This window comes from Nycticebus coucang, chromosome 8 (assembly GCF_027406575.1).
Source record: "Nycticebus coucang isolate mNycCou1 chromosome 8, mNycCou1.pri, whole genome shotgun sequence".
Lineage (NCBI taxonomy): Eukaryota > Metazoa > Chordata > Mammalia > Primates > Lorisidae > Nycticebus > Nycticebus coucang.
Window position 1 is genome coordinate 81330765 of NC_069787.1, and position 15146 is coordinate 81345910.

The 15146-nt window shown below is 39.8% G+C and overlaps 1 protein-coding gene across 1 annotated transcript in view; it reads right to left on the reverse strand.

The window, feature by feature from the left end:
• DCLK3 (doublecortin like kinase 3) overlaps positions 1 to 15146 on the reverse strand; it is an 88147-nt gene that overhangs the window by 18163 nt on the left and 54838 nt on the right. Inside the window, exon 2 of the mRNA XM_053600529.1 lies at positions 11142 to 12994. Within this exon, the coding sequence (XP_053456504.1) occupies positions 11142 to 12994 (1853 nt within the window). The remainder of the gene's footprint in view (positions 1 to 11141; positions 12995 to 15146) is intronic.

Here is a 15146-nt window from a genome sequence, read left to right on the forward strand (position 1 = left end):
TCTAGTCAAACAGTGTAAAATAATCATGGGGTGGAATCAGTGGGAAAACTCCGGAAACATGAATAACCAGAGTACATCAACCCCACCCCCACCCTCAAGGAAAGATATGGCAGACACAACTGAAGATCCCATTCATAAACAGATGGCCGAGATATCAGAAATCGAATTCAGAATTTGAACTACAAATAAGATTAATAGCATAGAGGAAATGTTGGAATTAGAAATTCCAAGAGCATTTCAAAAGTTGTCTCAAAAATTGAACAAATTTAAAGACAAAATCACCAAAGATTTTGATACATTGAGGCAAGAATTTGCAGCCCTCAAAGATCTGAAAAATACAGTAGAATCCCTCAGTAACGGTGGAGAAAGCAGAAGAAAGGATTTCTGACATTGAAGACAAAGCTTTTGAACAGTCCCAAACTCTCAAAGAGGAAAAGAAATGGAGAGCAAAAATAGATCATCCTCTCAGAGAGCTCTGGGATAATTCGAAGAAAGCTAATATTCATCTCATAGGAATCCCTGAAAGTGATAAAGTGACTTTGCAAGGCACAGAAGCTCTTCTCCATGAAATTATGAAACAGAATTTTCCAGACATGCCAAAAGATTCTGAAATTCAGATAGCAGACAGTTTCAGAACCCCAACACAACTCAACCAGAATAAGACATATCCCAAGCACATCATAATTAACTTCATTGAAGTTAATATGAAGGAGAAAATTCTCAAAGCACCCAGACATAAGAAAATCATAACCTACAAATGGAAGAATGTTAGAATGACTGCAGATCTCTCTGCTGAAACCTTTCAAGTCAGAAGAGGGTGGTCATCGACTTTTAATCTCCTAAAACAAAATAACTTTCAACCCAGGATCCTGTATCCAGCTAAACTGAGTTTCATTTATGATGGAGAAATTAAATACTTTAATGAAACTCACATGTTGAAGAAATTTGCCATAACTAAACCAGCTTTTCAGGATATTCTCAGATCTGTCCTCCATAATGACCAGTACAATCCTCTACAACAAAAGTAAACTCACTCAGAAATTTTTGATCAAACTCTAACTTCTACAGTGGCGAAAGGATTAAAAATGTCCACTGTACTTTCAAAGACTCAATACCCAAAATTTTACCAGACTTATCAATATTCTCCATTAATGAGAATGGCTTAAACTTTCCTCTAAAGAGGCAAGGTTGGCTGACTGGATACAAAAGCTCAGGCCAGATATCTTCTGCACACAAGAATCTCATCTTACCTTAAAATATAAATATAGACTCAGGGTGAAGGGATGGTCGTCTGTATTTCAGGCAAATGAAATCAGAAAAAAGGAGGTGTTGCAATTCTATTTGCAGACACAATAGGCTTTAAACCAACAAAAGTAAGGAAGGATAAGAATGGTCACTTCATATTTGTTAAGGGTAATACTCCATAAGATGAGATTTCAATTATTAATATTTATGCACCCAACCAGAATATGCCTCAATTTATAACAGAAACCCTAACAGACATGACCAACATGATTTCCCCAGCTCCATAATAGTCAGAGATTTTAACACTCCTTTGGCAGTGTTGATAGATCCTTCAATAAGACGCTGAGCAAAGAAATTTTAGATTTACACTTAACCATCCAACATTTGGATTTAGCAGACATCTACAGAACATTTCATCCCAACAAAACTGAATACACATACTTCTCATCAGCCCATGCAACATACTCCAAAATCAATCACATCTTAGGTCACAAGTCTAACCTCAGTAAATTTAAAGGAATAGAAATTATTCCTTGCATCTTCTCGGACCACCATGGAATAAAAGTTCAACTCAGTAACAAGGAATCTGCATACTCCTACAAAAACATGGAAGTTAAATAACCTTATGCTGAATGATAGCTAGGTCATAGACGAGATTAAGAAGGAAATTACCAAATTTTTTGTACAAAACAACAATGAAGACATGAATTATCAGAACCTCTGCAAAGGCAGTCCTAAGAGGGAAATTTATAGCACTGCGAGCATTCCTCAAGAGAACGGAAACAGAGGAAGTTAACTACTTAATGGGACATCTAAAGCTACTGGAAAAGGAAGAACATTCCAACCAGAAACCCACTAGAAGGAAAGAAATAACCAAAATTAGAGATTAATTAAATGAAATTGAAAACAGAAGGATTATACAACGGATCAATAAATCAAAAAGTTGGTTTCTTGAAAAGGTCAATAAAATAGATAAACCATTGGCTAACCTAACCAGGAAAAAAAGAGTAAAATCTCTAATTTCATCCATCAGAAATGACAAAGATGAAATGATAACAGACTCCTCAGAATTTAAAAAAATCCTTAATGAATATTACAAGAAACTTGATTCTCAGGAATATGAAAATCTGAAGGAAATTGACCAATATTTGGAAGCACGTCACCTTCCAAGACTTAGCCAGAATCAAGTGGAAATGTTGAACAGGCCTATATCAAGTTCTGAAATAGTATCAGCTATACACAATCTCCCTAAAAAGAAAAGCCCAGGACCAGATGGCTTCAGGTCAGAATTCTACCAAACCTTTAAAGAGGAACTAGTACCTATATTACTCAACCTTTTCCAAAACATAGAAAAAGAAAGAATACTACCCAACACATTCTATGAAGCAAATATCACCTTGATCCCCAAACGAAGAAAAGACCCAACAAGATAAGAAAATTATAGACCACTATCACTAATGAATATTGATGCAAAAATATTCAACAAAATCCTTAGAAACAGAATCCAGCAACACATCAAACAAATTATACACCATGACAAAGTCGGTTTTATCCCAAGGTCTCAAGGCTGGTTCATTATATGTAAATCTATAAATAGAATTCAGCACATAAATTAAAAAACAAAGACCATATGATTCTCTTTGATGCAGAAAAAGCTTTTGATAATATCCCTTCGTGATCCGAACACTTAATAAAACTGGTACAGAAGGGACATTTCTTAAACCGATAGAGGCCATCTACAGCAAACCCACAGCCAATATCGTATTGAATGGAGTTAAATTGAGATAATTTCCACCCAGATCAGGAAGCAGGCAAGGTGGCCCATTGTCTCCACTGTTCTTTAACATTGTAATGGAAGTTTTAGCCATCACAATTAGGGAATAAAAGGCAACCAAGGGCATCCATATAGGGTCAGAAGAGATCAAACTTTCCCTCTTCACAGATGATGTGTTTGTATATCTCAAAATCACCAGGGATTCTACTACAAAACTCTTAAAAGTGGTGAAGGAATACAGCAGCATCACAGGTTATAAAATCAACATTCATAAATCGTCAAGCTGAAAAAACAGTCAGGGACTCTATTCTGTTCACAGTAGTGCCAAAGATGATGAAATATTTAGGAACTTATCTAGGAAAGGATGTAAAAGATCTCTATAAAGAGAACTATCAAACTCTAATAAATAGCTGAAAATGTTAACAAATGGAAAAACATACCATGCTGATGGCTGGGAAGAACCAACATTTTTTAAAATGTCCATACTACCCAAAGCAATATACAATTTTGATGCAGTCCCTATTTAAGCTCCAAAGCCATACTTTAAAGATCTCAAAAAAATAATACTTCATTTTATATGGAATCAGAAAAAAACTCGAATAGCCAAGACATCACTCAAAAATAAAAACAAAGGAGGAGGAATCACACTACCAGACCTCAGACCATACTATAAATTAGTGATCAAAACAGCATGGTACTGGCACAAAAACAGAGAGGTAGATGTTTGGAACAGAATAGACAACCAAGAGATGAACCTAGCTACTTACTGTTATTTGATCTTTGACAAGCCAATTAAAAACATTCGGTGGGGAAAAGATTCCCTATTTTTTTTTTATTGTTGGGGATACATTGAGGGTAAAATAAGCCAGGTTACACTGATTGCAATTGCTAGGTAAAGTCCCTCTTGCAATCATGTCTTGCCCCCATAAAGCGTGACACACAACAAGGCCCCACCCCCTCCCTCCTTCCCTCTTTCTGCTTCCCCCCCATAACCATAATTGTCATTAATTGTCCTCATATCAAAATTGAGTACATAGGATTCATGCTTCTCCATTCTTGTGATGCTTTACTAAGAATAATGTCTTCCACGTCCATCCAGGTTAATACGAAGGATGTAAAGTCTCCATTTTTTTTAATGGCTGAATAGTATTCCATGGTATACAATGGGAAAGGATATTTGCATATTTTCAATCAGACAAAACTTGATAACTAGGATCTATAGAGAACTCAAATTAATCCACATGAAAAAAGCCAACAATCCCATATATCAATGGGCAAGAGACATGAACAGAACTTTCTCTAAAGACGACAGACAAATGGCTAACAAACACATGAAAAAATGTTCATCATCTCTATATATTAGAGAAATGCAAATCAAAAGATTCCCTATTTAACAAATCGTGCTGGGTGAACTGGCTGGCGACCTATAGAAGACTGAAATTGGACCCACACCTTTCACCATTAACTAAGATAGACTCTCACTGAATTAAAGATTTAAACTTAAGACATGAAACTATAAATATACTAGAGGAGAGTGCAGGGAAAACCCTTGAAGAAATCAGGCTGGGTGAGTATTTTATGAGGAGGACCCCCCGGGCAATTGAAGCAGCTTCAAAAATACACTACTGGGACTTGATCAAACTAAAAAGCTTCTGCACAGCCAAGAACACAGTAAGTAAAGCAAGCAAACAGCCCCCAGAATGGGAGAAGATATTTGCAGGTTATGTCTCTGACAAAGGTTTAATAACCAGAATCCACAGAGAACTCAAACGCATTAGCAAGAATAGAACAAGGGATCCCATCGCAGGCTGGGCAAGTGATTTGAAGAGAAACTTCTCTGAAGAAGACAGGCGCACGGCCTTCAGACATATGAAAAAATGCTCATCATCTTTAATCATCAGAGAAATGCAAATCAAAACTACTTTGAGATACCATCTAACTCCAGTGAGACTAGCCTATATCACAAAGACCAGAGATGTTGGCGCGGATGTGGAGAAAAGGGAACACTTTTGCATTGCTGGTGGGAATGCAAATTAATGCATTCCTTTTGGAAAGAAATATGGAGAACACTTAGAGATCTAAAAATAGATCTGCCATTCAATCCTGTAATCCCTCTACTGGGCATATACCCAGAAGACCAAAAAGCACATCATAACGAAGATATTTCTACCAGAATGTTTATTGCAGCCCTATTCATAATTGCTAAGTCATGGAAGAAGCCCAAGTGCCCATCAATCCATGAATGGATTAATAAATTGTGGTACATGTACACCATGGAATATTATGCAGCCTTAAAGAAAGATGGAGACTTTATCTCTTTCATGTTTACATGGATGGGGCTGGAACATATTCTTCTTAGTAAAGTATCTCAAGAATGGAAGAAAAAGTACCCAATGTACTCAGCCCTACTATGAAACTAATTTGGGGTTTGCACATGAAAGCTATAACCCAGTTACAACCTAAGAATAGGGGGAAGGTGGAAAGGGAGGGGAGGGAGGGGGAAGGTGGGTAGAGGGAAGGAGATTGGTGCGATTACACCAGCGGTGCATCTTACAAGGGTATATGTGAAACTTGGTAAACGGTCTGTAAAGCTAGTGAATGATGCCCATGATCATATCAATGTACACAGCTATGATTTAATAAAAAAAAAAAAGACATGAAACTATAAATCTACTAGAAGAAAGTGCAGGGAAAACTCTTGAAGAATTCGGTCTGGGCGAATATTTTATGAGGAGGACCCCCGAAGCAATTGAAGCAGCATCAAAAATACACCATTGGGATCTGATCAAACTAAAAAGCTTCTGCATAGCCAAGAACACAGTAAGTAAAGCAAGCAGACGGCCCCCAGAATGGGAGAAGATATTTGCAGGTTATGTCTCCGACAAAGGTTTAATAACCAGAATCCACAGAGAACTCAAACGTATTAGCAAGAAAAGAACAAGTGATCCCATCGCAGGCTGGGGAAGGGACTTGAAGAGAAACTTCTCTGAAAAAGACAGGTGCACAGCCTACAGACATATGAAAAAATGCTCATCATCCTTAATCATCAGAGAAATGCAAATCAAAACTATTTTGAGATATTATCTAACTACAGTAAGATTAGCCCATATCACAAAATCCCAAGACCAGAGATGTTGGCGTGTATGTGGAAAAAATGGAACACTTCTACACTGCTGGTGGGAATGCAAACTAATACATTCCTTTTGGAAAGATTTTTGGAGAACACTTAGAGATCTAAAAATAAACCCGCCATTCAATCCTACAATTCCTCTAACCGGTATATATCCAGAAGACCAAAAAACACATTATAACGAAGATATTTATACCAGAATGTTCATTGCAGCCCAATTCATAATTGCTAAATCATGGAGTAAGCCCAAGGGCCCATTGACCCACAAATGCATCAATAAATTGTGGTATATGTAAACCATGAAATATTATGCAGCCTTAAAGAAAGATGGAGACTTTACCTCTTTCATGTTTACATGGATGGAGCTGGAACATATTCTTCTTAGTAAAGTATCTCAAGAATGGAAGAAGAAGTATCCAATGTATTCAGCCCTACTATGAAACTAATTTATGGCTTTCACATGAAAGCTATAACCCAGTTATAAGCTAAGAATAGGGGGAAAGGGAAATAAGTGGAGGAGTGGAAGGGGGCAGGTGGGCAGAGGGAGGGTGATTGGTGAGATTACACCTGCGGTGCATCTTACAAGGGTATATGTGAAACCTAATAAATGTAGAATGTAAATGTCTTAAGCAATAACTAAGAAAATGCCAGGAAGGCTATGTTAACCAGTATGATGAAAATGTGTCAAACAGTCTATAAAATCAGTGTATGGTGCCCCATGATCGCATTAATGTGCACAGCTATGATTTAATAATAAAAATAAATAAATAATATGTCAAATGGTATATAAAACCAGTATATGGTGCCCCATGATTGCATTAATGTACACAGCTATGATTTAATAAAAATAAATAAATAAATAGGAAAAAAATGAATCATCTCATAAAAACTTCTGATTTAGAGCTTGAAAACCAACCAATCAGAGTTCACCTTCCCTGGCCAATCAGGACTCAGCTGTATCAACCAACCAGGGCTCAGAGGCATCAATTAATCAGAACTCAGCTGTACTGAACAATCAGAACTGAGTTCCAATCCTTCATTTGTGTAAACAGACTTGATTAAAACGCAACTAGGATTTTACTATAAAACTTGAATTCTTTGTTCGCTGGAATGAACTTTCATTTTACCCCAATGGTTCCCTTGCCCTGATTTGCAAACTGTTCACTAGAGTACAGTCTCTTTCCTCCAAATTTCTTTTTTGAAAGCTCTTGTTCATAGTCTAAAAGAAATTAACAGAAGAAAAATTTTCAATCATCAAGATGACCCAATATGTAGAATTTGGAAGACTAAGAAATTTCCTGAAACCTCTGTGGACTACATAGGCAAACCCTGGAAAATAAATAGGTTCATTGAATGAACAGATACTATTATTGTCCTGGAAATTGCTGAAGTAAATACTAGGAGCCACTCTCACTGACATAAACCTGAAGTCATAACTGCAATGCATCTTGACAGAATACATCCTGTAGTTTTTGAGACGAGTATGTCTCTCATATAATGGTATTTTCGCTGTATCACTGTACTTTTTTTTCAGTGATTTCATGTTATTACTAAAATTCACATTTCTTTATTTTATTAAATATAACTTTACATGTGCTTCATAGTTGTTACCTTTATAAAATTAATGTGGCTAACGTGTAAAATGCTTGGACTCTTGATGAGAAGAGATGGAAACCTTTATCTTAGAAGCTGAGGGTAAAAGAGGTTGAAACTGGAGCTGGTAGAAGTCTTACTGATCAGAGAAAGTAATACATTACAGAACCACTGACAAACACACAATAAGTGAGTCCTTATTTAACAAAGTAGAAGTGAAAGAAGACGTTAGGGAATTCATATCAACAAAATGTCTGAACAGGTTTATTGTAGAGAGAGAATGGACAGGGAGTGTGGCCACTTTATTTCCCTGTAGATTTTCCTTGCCACCTATCAGGACACCAGTCATTGCCCCATCCTACTCATATTCAACAGCTAAGTATCCAAACAAGTTTATCTCTTCCTAGAACCAACAGAAGGCCAGAAAGAAAGTTCAACCTCTGCCTCCAACAAGCTGTGAGCTGTCCCCACAACCCCCACCACCTGGCGTCCAAGGGTCCCTGCTCCAAGCACTCCAGAGCTATAGCACCTAGGCTAGGGGCAGTGAGGGAAATGGAGAAATCAGCACCCTCTATGCCTGCTGAGACGCAGCAGACTGAGCATCCATCTCATTCCGTTCAACCATGTTTCAAGAACGGGAACCCTTCCTTTCCTTCCCTTTATTGTGGAAGAAATTTTCTCAAATGACCCGACTCATATCTGACATCTCCCCACCCAGTTCAACAAGCTTTCTTTGCTCTGGATGTGATCTCTTGGCCATTGGCTATAAATAACCTGGCCTATGTCCTTCACACTCTGTGTGAGCTGGTCTGATCATCATCATTTCTCCAGCTCCTTTTTGCTTCCTCCCCACCTTCCCCAGGGGCCCAGCCAACAACACAGCATATTCCAACCCCTCTAAGGGAGTACCTACTGGCAGAAAAAGCAATTAATACTGATATTTCTGCAAGCTGGAAATTCTTATAATTAAAACTTCTTTTGTGAGATCTCAGGAGTCTAAATAATCCTAAGGGAAGAAAAGTACGAGAATCTTATCAGGAAATGTGACCAGTAGAAATAGATGAACTCACTAATACAGGACTAAAATTTTACTCTAGAGCCCAATTATCAGATATAAATATGTGTTGATTAAAATAACACCATAGGCTTGCTATATTCACTAAAGGGTTTTTAGCAAATTCTGAAGTCTTTAGAAGTAGCAACAGTTACAATCAGCCATGTAATCAAAAGTTATTTCTAACATAATCACTTTCTTAAGCTTAGCAAAGACAGGTCCTAATAGTGACAGAGGTTATCCATTCAAGGAAGAAACAATTAGTTTGATAATACAAAGCTCAAAGCAAGTGAAAAACAATTAATTCCATTCAAGAACATTAATTGATGGATAATAGTCACCATGGTGATATTCATTAATATTGAATCTTAGAAGACTAAACAAATTTGCAATGTAAATATACCAGCAAGTTTAGAGATGGCTATCTTTCTAAACCCAGACAACTATCAAATCCAACATTATCTCTCTCTGAAAAACCAAAAGCGTTGGTATTAGATAAAAGTTAAACTTCTACCATGACAGTATGTTGAACTTTACTCACCTAGAGAAAGAATAAACATGTTTTATATATCTGACAAACCAATTTTGATAAAATGCAAGCTGATGAATTGTCCACAGGAGGGCAAATATATTAAAAAGAATACCACAGAGTTTTTAATTTGTAAAAAAAAATAGCTTTCTTTCACATCAGAAAAGAGAAAAAGGTCTACATATCAATTAGGATCAACACCAATAAATAACTCACATATTTAGACTGAAAAATTTTAGCTACATTGTAGTTTCTCTCCCTCTCTCTCTCTCTCTCATACACAGACACAAAAAATATATTTCATTGTCCCAAATGACTAAAAGTACCTATGTACTGACATTTAAATCCACAAAGAATTACCAAATGATTTTTCAGAGGCAATTAGCTTTGAATATAAATGTATTTCCTTCCAGTTTTTCCACTTCCTCACACAAACTTCTCTATGCAATCTAAAATAATGCTAAACTTTCTCCATTTCAAAAATCACTGACAAGTCTTTCACACAAGTGATAGCCTCAACAGACTGGCTCTAGGACCTTGCCAGAAAATGCAAGCTTAAGCTGTCTCCAAAAGGAAACAATACTATAGCCTAAATGATCTCATTCCACAGGTTGAGACCTTGTAAATCTGTTAAAATGCCTGAAATGTTCAGCTAATAGGACCTATCCAGGCCTCTAATCAGAGTCTCTCCTCCTCAAATTGCTGAAAACAGAAGCGTCATTAAAGAATGCTGCTCTGTGGCAATTCCAAAGTGTCCGTGATAAACAGTGTGCAACACATTGCACATGGAAAATACTTGGGCTCTGACTCAAAAAGTGAGTGAAAAAAGGACAAGGAAACCTAACTAACACAAAAATGAAATTTTTCAGAGAGAATTAGGTGATGGTAATTTTCAGCTCACTCAGGAATCCAGTCCATCGCTTCTATAATTCTATGAATATGGGCAAAAACAAGGTTTCAGATAAGTTGTCAACATAAACCTCGTTTCACCACATAGTTAGCTTGACTCAGTATCAAGCAGTGTTTCATCCTATTTGTAGGAGCAATTTACAGGCAGGCGAATGTACTAGAATTATGTTTCCAGGCTGGGACTACAGCCATGGAAATTAAAGGAAACAAGTTAAAAAAATATGTCCAATAGCCGGGCGTTGTGGCGGGCGCCTGTAGTCCCAGCTACTCGGGAGGCTGAGGCAAGAGAATCGCTTAAGCCCAGGAGTTGGAGGTTGCTGTGAGCTGTGTGAGGCCACGGCACTCTACCAAGGGCCATAAAGTGAGACTCTGTCTCTAAAAAAAAAAAAAAAGTCTAATTGAGATCATTGTCTCTATTGCTATATCAGCAGCAGTTCAGCTTTGAATGCTTACTCATGATATCCACCTCGATATTAGGCATAAAAATAATGCTAGCTGCCACTGACGGAATGCTTGCTGTTTCCCAGGCAGCATGCTACAGTCTTTATGCATTCATTCAAATATTTATAAAGCACCTACCACGTGACCTACCATGTGACAGAACTCCTGTAGTGTTCAGGGTACAGTTTCAATAAAAGAAAGTCCCTGCTATCATGGGACTTTCCAGTAAGAAAAGTAGGAAAATAGAGAAGTAAATATAGACCATATCAGTTTTATTTTTTCAGTAATTTAATCAAAACCAATATATGAACTATAACCAAAATTTTAAATACCGCAACAAACATGTTACTATAACACAAAGGTCATGTTTTGTTATATAAAGGCAGCAGTATGAAGCCATTAATATTTTATTTTATTCCTTATTTTAAAAACATCCTGTCCCATAGCATCAAAAATCAGGACTTACCAAAAGGTTTTCCGGCTTGAGGTCCCGGTGGACGATGCTCTTGCCGTGCATATGGACGAGGGCCTTACATAGGTCCATGATCATGAGGGCAGCGTCAGGCTCGGGGAACTTCACACTCTCTATCAGGGCGTCAAAAAGGTCCCCACCCGGCACGTACTCGAGAATCAGGTAGATCTCAGAGTCCGTCTCGTAGACTTCGTGCAGCTTCACAATGTTGGGGTGGGAGAGGCTCTGGATGATGAGAATCTCACTGTCAACCATGTCCTCTTTGCCCTTGAGCCGGGCCTTGTCGATGATCTTCATGGCGTAGGCCTGCCTGGTAGCGCGGTGCCTGCACTCCTTCACCACCGCGAAGTTGCCGTCGCCGAGCACCCGGCCGGTCTCGTAGTGCTTCTCCACGTCGGCTGCCAGGACGCCTGCGGGCCGCGGCCTCCGGCCACCCGGCCGCTCCAGCCGGCCCTCTTCCAGCCTCGTCTTGGGCTCCTTTTCTGCCCTCACAGGCTGGTCGTCTCTGAGAGGCAACTTTCTCCCCGCTGACATGCATGGCTTCTTCTCCTTCTCCGCGTCCTTCTCTTCTCCCCGGGTCCTAGGGAGCCGCTCGGCGTCGGCCTGGTGCTCTCTCAGGAGCCAGCCACCATGCTTGCTCCTGCAAACATGCCTGGTGTCTTTCTTCCCCTCCTCCGTGACTGGTACAACGTCCCCGAGGTCCTTCTTGGCCTTGGCTGCCCCCTGAGGATGGCCTTCCTGACCCTCGGGGTTTCTGTCCTCTTTCTTGTCAGCACTCTTGCTGGATCTCCTCAGTTCTTGAGTGGGGTTCCTGGGGATGCTCCAGTGGCCGTCACCCTTCCACCCTTCCTCCTCACCTGCAGGGTTTGCCTCGGACGACCTCCTGCAGCTTCTGGTCCTCACTAGCTTCTCCACGTCATACCTTGGGCACTTCCCCAGGTCCAGCTCGCTGGTCCCCAGGGACAGCTTCTCCCTCTGCTGGAGCTCCCTCTCTCTCTTGCACTTCTCACATCTGATAATTTCACCCGAGGTTTTTTCGATCTCCACCCCCAGGTGCTTCTCTCCCCTGGCATGCCTCTCCTCCAGAGTGACTTCCCTGGGCAGCTTGCTACCGGGTTCAGGCTCCCATTTCCCCCTCGCCCACTTCTGGGCCCTCACCCGATCTTCCAGCGCCAGCTCCACAGAGGTCTTCCTGTGGAGCCTGATGCCTGTCTTGCAACTCGCTGGCTCACAGCAGCTGTTGGCGGTTTCAGACTCCCCACACTGGTGCTCCCCTTTCAGAGCCTTGCTATAAAGCCTGCTCCTCAGCCGTGGAGAAGGGACACGGCTGTGCTGGGTCAATGTCAGTGCACGGGCTTTGTTGGGGTATAGTTCTTCTATAGCAACCTGAATGCTCTTCAACGTCAACGGTTCTTTGCCCATGGCAATGAACGCATCCCCTTCCCTGAAGAAATCAGAGACACTCTTGATTTCCTTGCCCTTGAGGTTAAATAATTTCCTCACACGATCATTCTTCCATCTTGGAAAGCCCAAGGCTTCTGAGATGTCTGCTATGAGTTGCTCGAAAGTCTGCACTGACCTCCTGTTGAGGAGCAGGGTGATCTTACGGAGGGGCTGCCCCCCTAGCTTCACCACAGTCACGACCCTGGGTTTCAGCAGGCTATTCTCTCCATGGGACAAGTGATGGTCATTCAGAGGACTGAACAAGGGCACGACCGGGCCCCGGGGCCCCAGGAATGGTTTCTCCAGATTCCCTCTGCCAGCAGGCAGCCAGGAACCTTGCCGTTTCCTCTCTGTGATTCTGGAGCTTAAATACTTTAGAGAATGGTCACATAGGCTTCTATGCCCTGCAAAAGGGAAAAGACAACAGAACATTAGTCAAGATAGGTTCAGAGAGCCCTGGTATTCACCAAAGCTTTACTAAAGATTGCTCATTCTACCATTGCAGTTTATAAGTGTGGTCACAAGTGTGCCTTTATATTATAGGTCCAATCCCTAGCCTCCTCTATGAGACACCAGGTGTGCAGAATAGAGTCAACAATGGGCCTTGAACTACTGCAGGCCTCACAGGGACTCCCAGGATGGACCAGGCCTCAGCAGCCTTCTCAAGGTGATACCAGGCTCTGTGAATACAACTACCACAGCTGCTCCAAAGTGAAATGACCTTCATGGATCTAAAAAAGTACCAGGTTTGCTGCCCAGGAAGCACCAAGAGGCAGGAACATTCTGGAACTTTATTTTAAAAAAACTATCCTTGCCAAGAATAGTTTCTTCAGCTTGGCTTTCAGCTCACTCAAGGTGAGGCAATATGTGAAGAGGTTATGATCACAGGGTTTGAGACAGATGTGGATGTTAATCCTCGCATGGTACACTGACCGTTTATGTGAAGCTGGGCAAATTAATTGCATTTCAGTTTTTTCATCTCGAAAGTATGAATGATACACCTTCCTCCCAGGATTTTTATGAAGAATAAATGAGAAAATGATTACAATTAACACAGTAAAGGTACAGTAATTCCCAGTTACTAACACTGTTCTATGATTGTAATATCTATTTTGAGTTATAATTTCATTTTATCCATAACAATTTATTGATAAAGTAGAAGTCTACTGTGCACAGCTTGATGGACCAACATAATATGACAGGTATTTCTTAAAAGCTCTGACTGAGATTCTCTTGAATTAGCATAGGCATTGAAGGAGGTTTTAATCTAGGTATAGAAACTTCCCTCTCCAGATTGTTTTTTTCTCCTTATTGAAAAAAGGGGGTGGGGAGAATAAGGACATATTAATGTTTAAAGCTTAAATAATAAGAATATAATGAATAAGATAAGACTTTGTATTTCCTTATTGACTACACCCAGCCAGAATTAAGTATTTGAGGCAAAAGGGATTTAATTTCCCCAATTCCTATCCAGGTCAGGTTAGGAAACTAGAAAACAACAGAATGTATAACCTAGTTAAACCATAAAAGTGGGCTGAGAATTATTAAAGTTACCCCACAGGATCCATGTGTCAAATCCTACATGTAGGAATCTGTTGTTTATGCTTCCTTTAAAAAGAATTTTAAAATTATTATTTATAAGTATATTTTAATCAATTTTAGCAGAAATCCCAGTTGTTCCAGGATGAGCATTTTGGCTTAGCATACCAACACAAAATGTTTTTTGTTTTTTTAATTATAACACAATCTGTTCTAAGATGATTTCCATCCAGACGCAGGTGTCAGATGAAATGACAAGGTAGTGGCTGGTACTTATCTTCCCACATGCCACAAATTTATGATCTTAGCAGTCACATTTACAGTTAAACTCTTTATGGACATCTGTTATCCCTTTTCTTCTCACAGTCTCTCTAATCACTCTGCCTCCATTTTTGTCTTAAAGATTAGAGAAAGAGATCTACAGCAATGATACTAGTTTGTGTTTCCTGTATTGGGTAATTAAGGAAGGGTATAAAGGAAGGTGACCATCAACTGCAAGTGCACAATGGTGTTCTCATTTGTTATTCTTGTGTACTTCATACAGAGTAGGACCCTTGATACATATTTGTAAATGAAATCCTGATTATTTTCTCAGAAGATTAGTATAGGGACAGAAAAGGGAACACCTTAACCTATATCCTAGACTGGGGCTTTTCCAAGCAGATGTGGGGAAAGGCTAGGAAAGCCCAAGGGATCAACCACTGGCTGAGGTCATAAGAGGGAGGAATCACTGGGAAAATTCAGAGGCATCAAGAGGCAAATCAAAAGGAAATACCAGGAGAAAAAGCAACCAAGACCGCTTGGAGGACAAGAGTTGAGTTGGGCTTTCAACACTTGATGATGTGGAAGCCACCTAATACAGGGGTGAGGAATCATGATGCACAGATGGACAAATTGTCTACATGGCCATCAAGGTCAGCAGATGAACGTATAACTCAGGTTGGAGAGGAAAACACTGGTAACATGGAGAAATGGATGAAAAGTTGCTACATAACAGTGTCAAAGCCAGGCAGCATG